Source organism: Larimichthys crocea, chromosome V (assembly GCF_000972845.2).
Source record: "Larimichthys crocea isolate SSNF chromosome V, L_crocea_2.0, whole genome shotgun sequence".
Classification (NCBI taxonomy): domain Eukaryota; kingdom Metazoa; phylum Chordata; class Actinopteri; family Sciaenidae; genus Larimichthys; species Larimichthys crocea.
Window position 1 is genome coordinate 527398 of NC_040015.1, and position 18060 is coordinate 545457.

General features: G+C 40.6%; 1 protein-coding gene across 3 annotated transcripts in view; it reads left to right on the plus strand.

Moving 5' to 3' along the window:
• akap6 (A kinase (PRKA) anchor protein 6) overlaps positions 1–18060 on the plus strand; it is a 208912-nt gene that overhangs the window by 173110 nt on the left and 17742 nt on the right. For all 3 annotated transcript variants that reach the window (XM_019260384.2, XM_019260387.2, XM_019260385.2), the window contains exons 18-19: positions 8125–8208; positions 8500–8652. In XM_019260384.2, the coding sequence (XP_019115929.2) occupies positions 8125–8208; positions 8500–8652 (237 nt within the window). The remainder of the gene's footprint in view (positions 1–8124; positions 8209–8499; positions 8653–18060) is intronic.

Genomic DNA, 18060 nt, shown 5'->3' on the forward strand with positions numbered 1-18060 from the left:
TTCTTCTAGAGCTGTTTGTTGATTAAGAAAAAATGATTGAATGATGTTGCCCTCCTGGTTCCCCCTTCTGGAGCTAACTGTGCCTCATGGTCTTGATCCATCTTTACTTCAGCATAAAAAGTCAACTTGCTTCAGCTACTATGAGTTTCTTTTTTTGCACAAATCATTGGAAACTTCTTCTTTCTACAATTTCTAAATGGTTATCATGTTGTTAATCAATAATTAAAATAGTTGTTTCCAATGTGTATGACCACCTTTCTCTTATATGAGCTCTGCAAGGATGATGTAACCTTATCATGCAAACACTCAAACATGAAAACATTTTCTCACTTTGGAGTTGAGCTTGAGTACTAAATTGATATTTTAATGCATCCAGGTTGCCAGGTTTTGGCATGAATGTCACAAACAGAGCAGCAAAGTGAGTGGGAGAGGTACATCTTGCTTTATTGTCTGCCTCCATTTTCAGTGAATTGCTCTAAAAGCCTTTAACGAATCCTTTCAGGGCCCATTTATATGAGATGTTGAAAACTGCAGAGCAGGAGACAGATGGATTCTGGGTCAGTGAAGGCAGGGCAACAAGGTTGATTTCATAATGTTGTTTGACCCATTTGATGAAGTCTTATAATATGACATATATCACAATATCAAAGTAAATTCTGATGAATGACGTCGCTTATTTCACTTATTCAGCTATAGGTTATGAAGCCATCAAAGGAGAGATACAATCTGTGTGTATGAACAGTTTAGTGTTTTTCGTCAACGTCAAAAACCTTATCATACTTAACAGTTACCTAATGTTTCTGTAGCGTTGACAGGACGTTAAAAAAAACACATTATCAGTTTGAATTAAACTAAAGTTCCCTGCGCTGTCCGGGGAAAATATGACACCAAACTCCCTTTAAGAAATATGATATTTGAACAATTCATTACGTGTCCGTAAAAACTTATGAACACGAGATAAAGGACGTCATATGTCGACAGTCTGACTGTCAATTCAGCATCAATATAATCCATAAAAACAAACTTTATGTTTTGGAGTTTGTCACCTCAACAACTCAACAACTCTCTACCAGCGTTATTTTAGTGTTAGATAAGCATTATTTTAGTGTTAGATGAGCATTATTTTAGTGTTAGAGCGTTGTTTTAGTGTCATTTTATGTGTTTTTTTTCCCACGGTTTATTTTACTGGCTTCACACATAAAAAAACAACTTAAAATCTTATAGAGGAGGTTGTAGATCTGGTGTGCAACCATGTTTACTATACCTCCGGTTTCCATGAAGGACCCCTTGAGATCCCTCGACCCCAGTTTGGGAATCCACATCCTTGAGGTTAGAGGACAAGGTTGTGTGAGTTAAAAAATTTATGATTCCAAACCCTGAAGGAGGTGATCTTTGAACACTCAATGACAACCGCCAAGACACTCGTATACAAACCTCCGAGGCAGAACTCAGTCGTTCTGTAACTTTTGCTTTTTTCTAAAATTCAGTTTGACAGATACAAGAAATTAAGAAGTAACCGGGAAATAGTACAGTAGAAGAGAAGAGGAGATAGAAGGAGAGAAGCGATGCAGAAAGGAAGACAGAAATGTCAGACGAGGAGAGAAAAGAGGGAGAGATGGGTAAGAGTATGCAAACGACAAAGTTTGGTTAGCTGTAGGCGGTATTAGAAGCAGCAGAGGGAATATGTGTGGGAACAAATTGTCGACAGGAATTCATTAGGCTCGTTGTGCGATAACAAGTGCTTGTGGTTTTAATTGACTTAATCAACAAATAGAATTAATCAGAGATTTCTAATTAATGGTAATTGATTGAAATATCCACTGGGTCACCGTGCAAACAGCCAAAATTCTCCTCCTCTCTCTCCTTGTCTCTCTTTATTTCTCTCCTCACTTTCCAGTTTGTCCTTGTCTTCTTTCCTCGTCCTTTCCCTCAATTGTTTTTCTTTTCCTCTTACTGTTTTTTAATACTAGTCTCTCTCTCTCATTTATTTTTCTCTCTTCATTTTTTACTCTCCTGTCTTTCTTTGTTATTTTTATTTCACACTCTCTGAGTATTCCCCTCATGTTTGACTTAAAAAACTAGCAAGTCGACAACTTTGCTGACAGCCAAACATCAATCAAGGTCAACATTTAAACATTAAAATTTAAAGTTAAAAAAATAAAGTTATGTTGAGTATGAAAACTCTTGTTCATTACATTTTACTTCATAATTACAACTGCATGTGTTGTATTCATTGTTGCAAATAGTTTGTTTACTTTCGTGATCAAACCCAATGTTGATGCTGTCCTGTAAACAGTTTTCTAGTCAGCGATAAATGTAACAATTTCTGATCAATCCATATCAATTGCATGCTTAAAATAACATACCGGTTAAAGCCCCGCCCATTTCAAGACAACCTGACCCACTTTCAGGTTAAATCCCGCCCACTTCCAGGTTAGGCCTCGCCCCTCAGGCTCATCCCTAATGGTTACATTGCTCACTTGCCCAGCTCCGGTTCTGGCACGACACAGCCTGCCCTCCCCATCACCCATAGTTAAAACACTGACCAGTGCTCTGAGCTCATAGTCCGGGTGGCCCGGCTAACAAACTGAGTTGGTAGCAGTTTACGTTACTGTCCATCAGGAAACTCTGTAAGTCAGTGATTGTACCTGTAGCCTGGTGGATAGCTCGCACCAGATACAAGCAATGTATTTTTGGTATGGAGTGAAATATGTAGCACCAAATATAAAAAAACAACAATAATTTTGTAGGGTAGCATTCATTGATTGGACAGTTTCTGGTTTAATTGTTTTGTTTTTTAGTTTTTTGGTTGATTGTGTTTAGCAGCTAACATTTAAGAAAATAAATAAAGTGTTCAATGTCATTTTCATTTCAGTTGTAAAACTCTCACCATTCTATTGTCACTTGTATCAACAAAGTTCAGATGTCTTAGTCTTGTCTTTCTCTCTCTGTCTTACTCTTTTTGCGTTTTACTGTGTAAAAGCACTGGCAACCACACCAACAACCTCCACTCGTCTTCAGTGCTCTCCTCCTTCCGTCCCTCTCTTCACGGCAGGTCTTGGTAATTAGATTGAGGAGATGAGGAGGTGCAGGAGAGTTAAGAGGATTTTGTTTTCAGTGGAGGCAGATTTAAGAATGAGCACGATAGAGGAGGCTGGAGTGGGAGAGAGAGAGATCAAGCTTGAAAAAGAGAGTGAAGAGGGAATTAAGGAAAGAGCAGATCCTCTTCTTTTTGTTTATCCCGACTCGGTCACCCTTCCTGAAAGAGGATGTTGAGTGACGGACAGAGAAATACATGAGAGAGAGAGAGAAAGAGGCGCAGACGCAAGACACAGCTTGTTTTTTGTGTGTCTCTTCTGTTGGTCGACCTTGAATATGACGAAAAACATTACACATCAAGATAACTGAGGTTCTTGCCAGGGTTCTTCAAGTTTCTTTGGTTCATAGTTATAGAGCTGTAATAATGTCTCAATGAATGCTTAATTTGTTTAACCAAAATCATTTAATCCATTTTGGTGATTATGACAGTTGCAATCAGGCTAAGCAAGGTAATCCAGACACCTTTCTTTCAAGTCACATTCTGCAGCTCCTCCAAAAGGATCCCGTGTAATCCCTTCAGCATTTTCTTGGTCTGGCACTGGAGGAGGCTGTGATCAGATGATGAACAACCTCAACTGGCTTCTTAAAAACAAGAATGAAGAGTGATTCTTCTCAGAACACCTTCTGGATGTCTGAGTTCCTCTCTTTGTCTCTAAAGATGAGCCAAAGACATCGTCAAAGACATTTCTATGCTTTGTATCTGCGATGTCATTCTTTCAGTCCCTATCCAAAGGTCATATGTGAGGTTTTGTGAACACAGATTAAATCATGAGCCTCACCTTGAACTTTAACTCCCTGTTTGCCACAATAGTAAACTGTAGCTGCTGTTAGCTCAGTTTGTTAGCCAGGCTGCCCAAAGCTCAGAGCAGTGGGGGAGTGTTGGTGTTTGTACCAGAGGCGCTTTGGAGAGGAGGTTTTTAGGCCCAGGGAATAGGGAACGCTGGAGCAGAGCCGGTGTCGTGCCAGAACCGGAGCTGGGTGAGCGGGCAATGTCACCGGGCTCAGCAGCCTTTATGGACATAATGACAGAGGAGAAGAGACTGAAGAGGACAGAGGAAGCTAAGTAGACAAAAAATGAGGTCGAGCAAGCAAGAAAGAAGCTAGCTGGCTGCTATGTCTGCTGTTGTTGACCTTGTTGATGTTTGGCTGTTAGCAAAGTTGTCGACTTGCTAGTTTTTGATCATAAGTAATGTAATCAAGAACAAATACACAAGTACAGCTGAACATATTTACTACAGTAGGATTACACTTTGAAATCATGTACTGAAATACTGATTTTTACGCAGTGTTGTTTAACAACTGGACTATAAGCGATATGTGTATATTGTTTAAAGATATACTATAAAAAATACCCTTAAAGTGAAACTGATGCTGATAGAGTACTTAATCCATTACTTCGTGAAGAAGCCATTGGTCTTGCGTACACAGTGCAGCTGTCCACCCTGAATTTTTCTCCACGCTTGATGAGATGCTTTATCGTGTTAATCACATTCCCAGTTTTTCCTAAAATGTTTCCACATTCCACAAGCATGTCCAAACATTAGATCATTTCAGCGGCATCTCAGCACACTAAACTGCCAACTTGATGCAAGCATTAGGTTCTGTTCCCCTTACTAGTACTATTTCTTTGCAACTCACTTTAATCACTCTTCTGTCACTCTTAACACTACGTCTCCTTCTCTCCTTCTCTTTTCTACTTTTTTGTTCATCTCATCCCTTCCTCTACATCCTCCGTCTCTTTCTCTTTCTCTGCAGCCACTCCACGGCTTTCCATGTATTTTGGAAGAAAAGCTTTTTAGCAAATATTTGTCCGACTGTGTCTGTAGAGCCCTCTGAGTCAATATGGGCCCAGCCAGGCTCGACCCAGCAGAGAGAGAGAGAGAGAGAGAAAGAGAGAGAGAGAGAGAGAGAGAGAGAGAGAGAGAGGGATCAGTGCATAAAAACCAGCAGTGCAGAAACAATAGAGACTTAGGATCTTGTCTTTCTCCTCTCTGTCTGAAAATAATCTCTCAGAGAAAAGGTCTTTCCTATCTGAAGCTGACCAAACTGCAATCATAAAACTGATAATGATGATAAAAATGGTATTTATCAGTATTTATTCTGGTACTATGCACAGAAGATGTGACAGAACAGGAAAATTACAACCAATCACGGTGGTAAATGCAAACTAAACATGATTTGCACATTTGGTGTTTCTCAGCAAAACTTACTGTGTGTTTGTTTTAGGATGAACAGATGATTATTGTGTCGTAGTGTGTTTATGCCTGTGCCTAAGACACAAACTACAGTTTTAGTTTGAGGCTTGAGGTGTAGGTTAACACAGGGTCAAGGATGAAATGTACAATAAAATGTGCTGGATGAGAAAAACAGGTCAGCTCAGCATTCAGAGTGAGACATAGAAGATACAAATGAGCTTAGGAAGTAAACTGTATAAAATAAAGTGTACTATGGATGTTGTGTAAAAGCAAGTGTACAAAGTGTACACAAATTATTGGTGAAGTATCACTGTATGGGGGAGTGGGCAATGTAAATATGATAGTACTGTATAGATAGGATATACTACACTATATAAATATATGAAAATTGCAGACTGACAATAAGACTAAAGTATATACTGAAGTATAGTTCAGAGTAGTATCAGTCCTGGTACAGTAGCAGCAGTCATGGCTGGTGCATATTTTGCAGACAGTCATCCTGTTAGATTAAAAAATAAAGTCCTGATCTTTGTATTGTAGTTTAGTTTAAGTTGTCATCAATAACCAGAACCAGAAATATACATCAATACGTTGATATTTATGATTTTATTTTGGTGAGTTTCCTCTGTAAATGTCTCCACTGATAAAATTACAATCTTATGGAAGCTGCCAGACGAGGCTGTTCTCTAAGAGACGGTTCAACAAAGAGTCGGCAGGGAGGACTGAGCTGGTCGCAGTGACTTTTACACATAAATCAAAGATTTTTTATGGTATAAAGACACAACCTGCTACCACATTACTGTTATACTGTTACTACTATACTAACGTGTGTTGCTCCAAATTTCCCCATAGCTAAACAGAGGGACTTAACTCTTAACTCAAAGGCTCTCACTGCCCAGATGGAGGTTGTTTGTCTGGGGGGAAGTTCACGGAAGAGAGCTGGCTGTACTGTTGTTTGCTTTAAAAAGCTACAAATGTCACATATTTGGTATCAAATTAAAGGAGAAATTGTATTTTTTTTAAATGAAAACAACTTGTGATTGTGATTTTCCTCCTGTTTTTGCGTTAGCCTATGAAATTGACACTCGAAGTGTAAAACTACACTGTGTCACAGTTCTGCATGAGTAGCGTGGGTGTTGTTTGAGTCATTCCGCTGCCTGTGTAGACAACTGTATTGATTAGATATTGAAGTGAATCAGCTCTGTCTGACAGCCTGTTTAAGCTGCTATCATTTATTGTCATGTTTGCTGACTGTGATGTCAAAGTTCTACAATTACAGAGTGTTTAAAATCAATCAACGTCCGACTTTTCTGTTTGACTCTGAAGGCCGACTGGAGGAACTTCATCATGTCGGCAGCTCGCACTTAGACTTCCTGTTGTTGAAGCCTCCTTCGTCGACACCATAGAGCAGATTTCAGAGTTATGACTGTCGTCCTCTGACTCTAACACGCTGAATTATTGTTCCAGCTTCAATCTAGTTTAATTCATCTTCCTTCCTTCCACCACCCCCACGCTGTCTGCTGCAGTTATTTGGCGCAGAGCGAGTATCACTCAGTCGTTTTGTTGTTGTTTAGAGCCCCCTCCTTCAACGTAATACACACCTCCTGTTTGGAATAAATTTATCTGCAACCTCACAAACACGCGCCGGGCATCGTCCTCTTGATCCCGTCTGCTGTATTCTGCATCCCCCCCCCATCTCCTGTTTAGACAACCAGGCGAGCCGCAAATATGCTAAACTGAAGAGAGAGCGAGAAAGAGGAGATGAAAGACGGGAGGAGAAGAAGAAGAGTTGGAGTGAGTGCGAGAAAGAGGCTGAGAGAGTGTGTGTGCGTGCATGCGAGTAAAAGAGAGAGAGTAAGAGAATCCCATTTCATTGTAATAGTGTTTAATATTTATTGGAAAAATGTAAAGAAAATGTAAAGGAAGTGCTTTTCAGCAAGCGGGCAGGATTAGCATAAATAGTTTGGGGCTTGGACGTGTTTGGTCCCTGCCGCAGAGGCTGTCCCCTCTATCCTGTGACACTCAGAAATACATGCATATGTTTGCATACACACACACACATCCGCACACACACACACTTGTGCACACGCCTGCATGAGTAAACATTTAAACATGCAAACACACACACACTCACTGACCTTTGCGTGTGGGAACTCATCAGCATATAGTGATTTATAATAGGCACTGCCAATCCCTGTGTTTCTCTTTTTTTGTTGCATTTATTAGACAGGAGCAGAGAGGGAGGAAATATTGGCTGTTGTCATTTATTTCATGCGCTGTTACTGCTGATCAAGGATCTGTGTGCTGAATTTGACTTTATGCTAATGAATTGCTATGAACGGCCTGAATTTAACGCCGCTGAACTGTGGAGAAGTGAAAAAACAAAGAAACCTAACAACAAAGCAAATTCAGCGCTTGTTTTCGACTACGGTTTAAAGGATCATTACAACTCGAGGCGCTGCTGCGATATGTGAACACGGCGACATCACGACAACGCAGTCTGAGCCCATTCTCACTCCCAAGTCGCCAACAAATAACTGCAAATAAGCAAATGATTGTTGAACTGCCCCTTTAAGGATGTAAGTCAGGATGTGGTTGTCTCAATTTGAGTTTAGCTATTGTGAAAAATGACTACAACATTTTACTGCAACCGTGCAGAGCATTAGCACCAACATTTGACAAAGTAGACTCAAGTGTGAGAACTGAAACAGGCCACTAGCATTGTTCTTTGTTTTTTTCTATTTTTTTTAAATGCACAAAATGTGAAAAACAGCATTTACTGCATCTTGATGACCTTTTTTTTTCTTTCCTCCTTCATGTCGCCCACCAGTCTCTATGTTCGGAGGTGCGAGCTCGACGCCGAGGAGTCGCCTCGGTTCTGAAACTCTGCCAGAAGCTGCTGCAGCAGAGCCAGGTAGGTGAAATCCAAGAGCCCGACTTAGATTAGACCTTTTAGACCTGACCTCCTCATTATAATAATAAGAAGAATTGAAGCTAATTTTGTTGAACCTTTTTTACTCATTTTTGTTTGGGTTGTTTTTGTTTCTTCTTCAGTGACACTCATAAATCAGCTTAACCTTGAGGAGGAATTATATGATTCTTCATTCAAATGAAAAAAAATCATGAATTTAATCATATGATTAGCATAATAATAGCCTTTATAATTCTGACAAAACTGTTTCTACATTCCCCACCCCTGGGACAGTCGGGCCCCATGGCGGAGGTGGGACCAGAGGCGGAGCAGCACTGGGAGGCCCTGCAGCTGCTGTCAATCAACCTGGAGAGGAGGTGGGAGGCGATTGTGATGCAGGCGCTGCAGTGGCAGAACAGACTGAAGAGAGAGCTGGGAGAGCAGCAGGTTAGAGTGCTCTGACATTTACACTTTACATCCTTCATCCGACACTGCAAGCAGTCAGCTGTTGCAGCGTTACACTCAGCGAGCATGTCAGAGTTTGATTTGATGCTATGATGCAGCGTGAAAGACAGATGTTGCTGTGATTGAGGCTGCGATGTTTTAGTTATGGAACAAACCCGATAAGGCGTTGTAATGTATTGAGAAATAAGCATAAACTGTGGAACAAAGCACAGACGTTAATACAAGGATGAACTGGTTGTGATTAGATAAGAAAAATGCTTCTGAGGTCCTGTTTACACAATAATTTCTAAGATCTACCGAAGAGGCTCCAAGAGAGCCCCATGGAGCAGGTGGAGTAATGAGCATAGGTGGTATCATTTATTGGGTTTCCCAGATCTCGTCACTCAACTGTTGCCTTTTGCACTTTGATCATAGATCCTTGTTCCATCTTGTCAAAAGACAAATAATACCTTCAACTTTTTTTCAAATTTCAGCTCTATGACAATTGACCCTTCCTATGTCCCGCCCCTTTTTACTCTGTGCTCCAATCACAGTTGAGCGAGCCTCAGTCAAAATCTCCTTCAATTTACTCCTGTACTGAGATATGCTACATGGTATCTCGTCTATGTTGAAAAGACGACCAAATCTAAAAGATGGTGAAAAGATAAAAGATACATCTTAAGTTACCTAATGTTAACAACGCTGAGCTAAATCTACTGGAAAATTTGTAGTTAGTTAACTAGCTACTTGATCTACATCAATCGTTAGCTCCGTAGTTAGATCTGATTCGTTGTTTACAAAGTGCTAGCTAACTAGCCAACTATTTTCCATCAGTCATTAGTTAGCTAGTTTCCGTGCTAACATAAGATAGCATGAGATGAGACTATATATGTCTTTATCTTTTAACCGTCATCAACTCAGACAAATGATGCATGGTCATGAGCTAGCTCGTAGATACCATGTAGTATATCTAAGTATAGTAAAGGAGGAAGTTGACCATGGTTCTGACTGAGGCTTGCTCAGCTGTGATTGTAGAACAGAGCAAAAAGTTTCTCAAGGATCAATTATTGGCCCTTGTTCTTCTACATGCTCCATTTAGGTCCATTCATTGCTTTGCTATATAACTTGTAATTGCTATGCCGATGGCATCAATATTTATGGATGTCATCTGCATTTATATTAACAAAACCTGGCTACTAAATCACAATGAAACTGAATTATTCTCTCTGCCCTCAATCAGACCTTTAAAGTTTAACAGTAGCATGTAGGACTCATTGTTGGTTTCCAGGAAGCTAATAGTTAGCTTTGTTGTAATGAAATGCTATGCAATTTTCCATTAACAAGTATTGTTAATTTGCACCTTGTGATTATAACAGCAATAACAAATCATACTTCTTTTTTTTTTTCTCAAAAGTAAGTCTAAATATATGGCTTGTCGCCTTGGAATTATTTTTAGCCTAATGGTGGTGCTCAAAGAAATATCAGGGGGTCATCAAAAGCATGAGGAATCTGTTGCATTGTATATCTACAACAATCTGTGCAGATCAAGATATCTCAGCATCAATGGAACAATGGACTGATATCTGTTATCACCATCCTGATGCTCTGCTTCAATCAGAACAAAACTATGTGCACATTCTGACGTTTTAAAGCCTACAGAGGCTGAAGCTGCATGTGTCAAAGCGTCCACAAGCCAGCCAGTTGATAAAAACTAATCTGTTAGTTCTCCAGTGCGATCAGTGTCACAGAAACAATGTTTTCTGTGCCACTTCCTCCACAAACAAAGGAAACTCGGCAAATTAGATTTTAACACTTTGACAGTTTGCATATCACAGCTCCATGCATGTCCGCCGCCGCCGCCACAACGTTTGTCTTATTAGAAATCTTCAACCGGTGAACCAACTCGAGCTTCACGTCCCAAGTATGAGCTACTCACTGATCACAGTGACGGTTTATAGGATGACAGCTCAGCACATGTGTGAGGATGTGAAGTACTGAGTGCGGTGGGTGTTAAGAAAAATATCGCTCATGAGGTAACCGTCCAGAGCCGAGCTGCCTGGGCCAGACGAGGCTCACAGAGAGAGTAGAGAGAGAGAGATTTGAATGCTTTATTCAGCTGATGTAACGTGAAGGCAGGGAGTTGCAGCAGAATGGAGCTGTTATGGATTCCTAATAGTGATGAATATGGTTCTATAGAGACTAAGGGTGCATTTGAATCTGAGGTGAAGGTTCTGCAGACACAAACAGACACACTCATGTAAGCGTGAAAGGCTGTTAAGTCTTAAAGTAGACACACGTACTGGTGCACAAACACACACATTGACAGTGACATGAATATGTACGCAGAAACACACAGTGTCATCTGAGGGCACAAACACACACTGGGACAATTTAATAGTTGATAGCAATTACTTGACAGATAGCAATATGTTAAGAGTGAGGCGGACTAGTCAGTCGACAACTTTGCTAACAGCCAAACACCAAGCAAGATCAGCAACACAAGACATAGCAGCAGCTAATATTACTGACTAGTCCAACAGCAGTCAGCCCAGCTCGGCGTCTGTCTTTCAGCCTTTTATTTCATCAAGCTCTCACCAACCACTAAAAGTCAGTCTGAGCCCGGTTACATTGCCCACTTGCCCAGCTCTGTTTCTGGCATGACAAAGGCTCCTCTGCTTGGGCCTGAAAACTTCCTGTTCTTCTTCCCAGTGGTCCAAAATGCCTGTGGTACAAACATTAACCCTCCCCCGGTGCTCTGAGCTCACAGTCCAGGCAGCCCGGCTAACAAACTGAGCTAACATTAGCTAACAGCAGCTACAGTTGGTAGCAGTTTACTTCACTGTCCATCAGGAAACTCTGTAAATCACAGAGAGTTGAGGCGGAGCAGCCGGAGTACATCAGAGGGAAAAGCAGAAAACATTTTCTCCATAAAATATGATCCAGTTTCACCAAAATCAGTCAAATAGTTGGTGGTGTGTGACTTAGTGCCGCAAAGTGTTACGTACTTCTCCCGACCCGGAGCCCAAAGTTACATAGTGTGAGAACAGACGTACGAATGACAGAGACACCATTCACCTGATTACAAGTCAGTGTAGCATCAACAGGAGTTAACGTTAGTTTATGAGAGAAAAGTTACAACATGTTGTTTTATGAAGAAACATTTCAGCCTGGTGAAGAGCTGTAAACTGATGTAACCAAGATGTAATCAAACCAAGATGTAATCAAACAATCTGTTTCCAGATTTACCAAGTTTTCCTCTTCAGCCAAGGCTGACTTTTTTTGTTTCAAAATATAAGTAATAGAATATAAATTGCTGCTTATGTTGTTTTCTTGTGAGGTAAAATGCTCTTTATATAAATTACTAATTGCTTTTCATAATCTGAGCAAAGTGACAGGAAGTCAGTTGATTCAGGGAATCCTTGTATCATTTTGTAGGTGTTTGCTTTTGGCCTGGCGCCCACCATTACAATTTATTGGCTCTCCCGGGGAAAAAGTTTAGACACTCCTGGTTTAACAGTAGTGTGTGTGTGTGTGTGTGTGTGTGTGTGTTTTCCTAGGTTGCGTGCAGTCGCATTCATGCAGTCACCTTTTACACTAATAAATAAAGTTGCACTGAACTGGAATCCACGGCCACAAAAGGGTTTTTGAACAGGACGAGCATGTTACAATGTGACGGCTCATTTATGAATGTTGAAAATTAGTCATAATCAGCATAATTCTGCTGTACATGTGCTGCTCGAGGTCAGACTCACTGCCTCTCTTGTACATTAACACACACTCACACACACACATACATTGTAGAGGAGGGGAAGACAAATAACAGAGGCCAGACACTTTGACCTCGCTGCCTGGCTGGAGAGTAATTTCACTTCTCCTGGGGATGGGAGAGGAATAAAGAGAGAGAGGAGGGGGTGAAGTGTTGGGAGAGAGGGAGCCAGAGAGGCATATATCTGGGTGGTTTAGCTTATAAATGAACACTTCTGCTCAGTGATAAAACGATTGTCCTCTCCTGGTCTCTCTGCGTGCATGTGTGTGAGAGTGTTTGTGTAAATGAGTCCGCTTGCTTGCGTACAAATGGCTGCTGCTATGCAGGTCCCACACTTCACGCTCTCGTTTTTCTGCACATTTGAAAGACACTTGTACAAGTGTGTGTGTGTTACTCATGTCTGCGTCTGAGTTTAAAGGCTCACATTATTTGGTTTAAAACTCAGACCCGTTATAATTTGGACATCCGATCAATCCTTTGAGTCATTTAATCAAGAAAAAATTGAAATTTTCTCGAGTTCTCGAATTTTCCCGTTTTATATTTTTTGTGTTCTGAGCAAGCAGCAAACCTCCATGTGAAGTGAAGCTAGTACAGGAAGTGCAAAAAAAAAAAACACAGTTCCCGGATGATAGATGACAAACATAAATGTAACATTAATATCAGAATAGTTATAAAGTGGAGTGACACATACGTAGTTAAAAGCCTCAGTGCTGTTATGTCAGCACGCTTGTCCAATCAAATAACTGTTGAATTATTTCAAATATCTTGTCTAAGAGTGAGATTATGATTGTATCCATCATGTAATTTAGGATGTTGGAGGTGTCATTTCAGTGAGAGACGTATATTTTCTCCTCGCCTTGTTCAGTGAGTGAGAGGAGGTGATGACGGATGCTGTTTTGTCGTTTACTTGATGTAAATGAGTCTAAATTAAAGCTGCAGGGTGTTGTGAGGATGACGTTCCACTAAGTACACCTGGTAGTCGCAATGTAATATATGGAAATTATATTTTAGAACGCATTCCTCGCGATTATGAAATATATTTTAGAGTGGCGTTATGAGCAACATATGGAGGTTTTCATTCAACGTTTGCAATTACATTCCAAAGCAGCCTGTCTGCTCCTCCTCTCTGCATGGAGAGGTGATTTATCTGTGCAGTTCTATTCATTTTGAATCAGACCGGTGACGCCCGGCTCCCTCAGCACTTTGACAAGCGCTACAGCAGAGAGCCAGCAGAGACTCGAGCAACAGCAGAAGCAGCAGCAGCTCCTAGAGGAGCACGGGCACATGAATAATCACCCAGACGCTGCTAGATAGCTCCGCTCTCCTTGGGCCTTCCAGCAGATGCTATGCTAACAAATGGGAGCAGTCAAACCAGAGCTAATGGGAAAAAAAGTTTCCCGTTTTCATCCCCAAAAAATGCTACACAGGTGCACACACACACACACACACACCCACACACACTGTCACCGGATGTGATTAAGGCAGTAAACAGAGTGAGGTGGAGCCTCTGTAAACACCAGACTCTGATGATGTTCATGCGAGTACAACCACAGTAAGGGATGCTTTATTTGAACCTGTTTCTCATGCAGATCAGCTGTCAATTGTAAGGCAGATTGACATGAAATTCCCACATGTCCTGGAAAACCTGGAATTATTTCAACATCCTTTTATTTTCCTTTTTAGGTTAGAATTAATTATGAGCCTGACATAGCTCTGCTTTTATAGCGGCCTTGTAGCAGATTAGTATCATTTCAGACTCCATATTACTAAATGGATTAAAATATAATGTGATGTTATAATTTTATGTAGAGTCAGAGCTGTTTTGCTAATTTGACTCTAACTTTGAAGCGTACATTTAGGTATGTTGGTGTTCAGGGAGCAAAGGTTAATTCAAAAGAGAAAAGAGTTCAGGGTATAAATGATTTTATTCACATAACACTTGCTAAGCATCAAGCACAAAAGGCTTTCGAAACCAAAGAAGAAAAAATACATTGACAGAATTTAAAAGCAAAGCATAGCAAAATGTGCCAACAACTCATGTCCTCTCATAACAGGAGTGAGTGACTTAATGTCACAGAAAACTCATCTCAAGTTTAAATCAGACTTTTACAGAGTTTGTCTGATCATCAGTGAAAAAGTTCTTGAAAATGATCTCTAGGAATGAATGAATGACCCGTGTGAATCAATTGCTGGTTCCCAGATTACAACCTTCTAGATAAATCATAAGTCTGGCGTTCGTTCTGTCAATCACTTTTCACAAAAACTACAGAGCTACATAGCCAAAATGGTGACCATTGAATGCGAGAAAGGCCCAGTGTTACACATTAAACTCCTTGACCGCTATGAGTGCACCATCACCTAAATAGCAAGTATAAGTATGGAAGTATGTGAATTATAACACAGTGCAACTAACTGTGTGTGTGTGTGTGTGTGTGTGTGTGTGGATTGATTTACCAGAAAATTCCTTCTGTTTATTTTCCTCCACTTTCTGTGCTTTCCCTCTCGTCTCTGTGGGTTTATGAAGTGAAGTAATACAGTATTTGGATGGGTACACAAACGTTAGGGTTAGGTTAGGGCACCACCTGCAGCACCTGTTTGTGTCCATTCACATCTTTCTATTGACCTTGTGTACGATTCTGCAGTCTCTAAATGAGCTTCAGGTTCAGTTTGAACAAACTTGAACGGTTTTGTTCTTGGTCGAGGAAAAACTGGTTGAACCTGAACTTTTAAGGGTACAAGAAGACTTGATGGATAGTTTTGAATTTGGACCTCATTCGTTATGTTTCCATTATGTGGCCTTTGAATAATGTCTTTATGACCAAAACAGTTGAAGTCAAATCGAAGATTATTCATGGAACAGTTAGCTCAGTCCATACAGACTTGGTTTTGGAACCGGTTCAAGTCCAGCATGGACCAAAGTACAGAGGGTGAACTGGTAGCTGGAGAGGTGCCAGTTTACCTCCAAGTACTGCCCGAGGTACCCTAGGCCACGTACCGAACCCCTAACTGCTCCCTGGACACCGCTGTGTGGCTGCCCATCACTCCACCATCTCTCCTCATTTGCATGTCTATGAGCCCTTTGTCATGAAGAAACCGAGGCACTCTGACAATAGAGTAAAAGTTAAATCTAGATCATAATTAAGGACAGGATTATATGTTTTAACTTTTATCTAAAGAATTCAAAAACTTTTCTGTCCGTTGAGTGGTTTGATCCACTATGAATAGATTCTGGGATATGATCTCTGCCTATAGCTTTTAGTGATTGATGTGTTGCACTTGTGCTTTTCTTTGAAGTGTCTAGCCATAGGATAGTTGTCATTATTTGTCCTTATGGCATATTTATGTGCTGTGAATCCATCTTGTAGTCCATGTTTAGTTCTTCCAATATAACATACACCGATCAGCCAAGTGAATAACACTGATTATCTCGTTATCATGGCACCTGTCAGTGGGACTTATATATTAAGCAGTAAGTGAACATTCAGTCCTCAGACAAATTGTGAGGGCTAGACGACTGGGTCAGAGTGTTCTTGTTTTGCAATGATCAGTACCTATCAAAAGTTGTCCAAGGAAGGAAAAGCGGTGGACCTGCGATAGAGTCATGGGTGACTAAGGCTCATTGATTCGCATGGGCAGCGAAAGCTGGTTGTCTGATCCAACAGACGAGCTACTATAGCTCAAATAGTTGAAAAAGTTCATGCTTGTTCTGATAGAAGGGTGTCAAAACACACAGTGTATCACAGTTTGTTGGGTCTGTGCAGCCACAGACTAGTCAGGGTGTCCATGCTGACCTCTCTCCACTGCTGAAAGCAGCAACGATGGGTACGCGAGCTTTAGAACTAGACAATGGAAGAAGATGTCCTGGTCTAATCCATCTGTGGAATGTGCGGGACAAACAAGTCCAATCCATGATGGCCCCACCTCGCCACTTATAGGACTAAATCTGCTGTCTTGGTGCCAGATACCTTTTTATATCTTTAGTGGTAGAGTCCATGCCTTGATGGGTCAGGGCTGTTTTGGTGGCAAAAGTGGGAGCTGCACAACATAAGGCGGTACACAGATGGTCTTAATGTTATGGCTGATTGGTACATTTCACTAAGGACTTTTGTCAATTTGTAAATAAAAAATGTCGTCTTACAGTTAATAAAGTGTCTTAGTTTTTTATCTTTAGCACTTGAGAGCAATGGTTGTGGCGACCAGACTGAAAACAGCGTGGTTTGGTGGTCTGCAGGTAGATAACTATGCACAAGCTTATCACTTAAAGTAGGTGAGCATAGGGGTGGGCGATATATCGAATATACTCGATATATCGCGGCTTGTTCTACGTGTGATGTATGAAATGACTATATCGCGACCATCGAGTACTTGTCACGTAAATGTTTTAAGCCGTCAGATTTTAATTCTCGGAGTTTTGCCTGTCACTCCTGGTGCTCCTCACAGCACGCAGCACACTGCCCCGCCCACCCAGAAAAATCCCTTGCGCGCATGCGTATTTTTTGTAACAGGTGAGGAGAGAAGTGAAGAGCACAAGCGAGTTAATTGAAGATGGAGACGGACGACTTGGTTCCGAAGAAAAGCAACTGCGGTCACGCCAGCCGTCTCTCGTTTTCGCGTGGTCACGTCAGCTGCTCCAATATTTTCAAGTGCGCCCTTATTGCCGACTTTATGGCAAAAACTTTGCGAAAACTGGGAAAGTCAGCGCTAGCTTACTGCAGCGTGTGGACACTTCCGGTTTTCAAAATAAGACGTGGGTGTTAAATTTATTAAAGGTTTATTTATAAAATATGAAGAATGGTTAAAATTTGATTTAAAAAAGTGTCTCGTAAGCCAAGTATGATCCTGCACTGCTTTAAACCTCATATTTACATTATGAAATGCATTTAAAAATTCATAAAAAATATGACAAGTGTTAAAAAGCTATAAAATGAGTACAAAACAACAACAACAAAAATATCGAGATATATATCGTGTATCGCGATATAGCTTAAAAATATCGAGATATTGGTTACAGGCCATATCGTGCAGCCCTAGGTGAGCATCGTATATTCCAGTTCTTAACTTTAAACGTTTTAACTAAAATTAACATAACTGATTTAATGGTCAGTCATAAACATTCATAAAGACTTTATGTTCATGTAAAGGTCATGTCAGTCTTAGGCACACCCCTTCAAATTAAGTTAAGTTACCAAAACTTGTACATCTGATGTCAGTACAGAGTTTGTAAATTTAGTATGATCACATTTGAATCCTCTGAAACAAAACAAAAAATCCTGCACAAACCACGTCTCTAAAGTCAGCTTCAGGAACATCTGGGTCAACAGTTTTACGGAGGAATACCCTGGCATGTTCCAGGAGTCTGTGGGAAATTATCACCACTGGTTGACTGGTAAATTTGTCTGCTCTGCCTGCTTGCCAGCGCTGCCTCTTTGGCAGGTAACCAATAACACTTTAGAGTTATTTTCGCTTTAAAAAAAAATGTCTTTGAAACCACTGTGACCACCAGAAGTCACCACCCCTCCTCTGTGTGGTGGTCATATAATTACTCTCAGTTCAGCTATAAACTGTTACGAAATTATAGAAATGAGATAAATTACAGATATAAATTATATACAAGGTTTTCGTGGGTCATCAAATACTCGATTTGA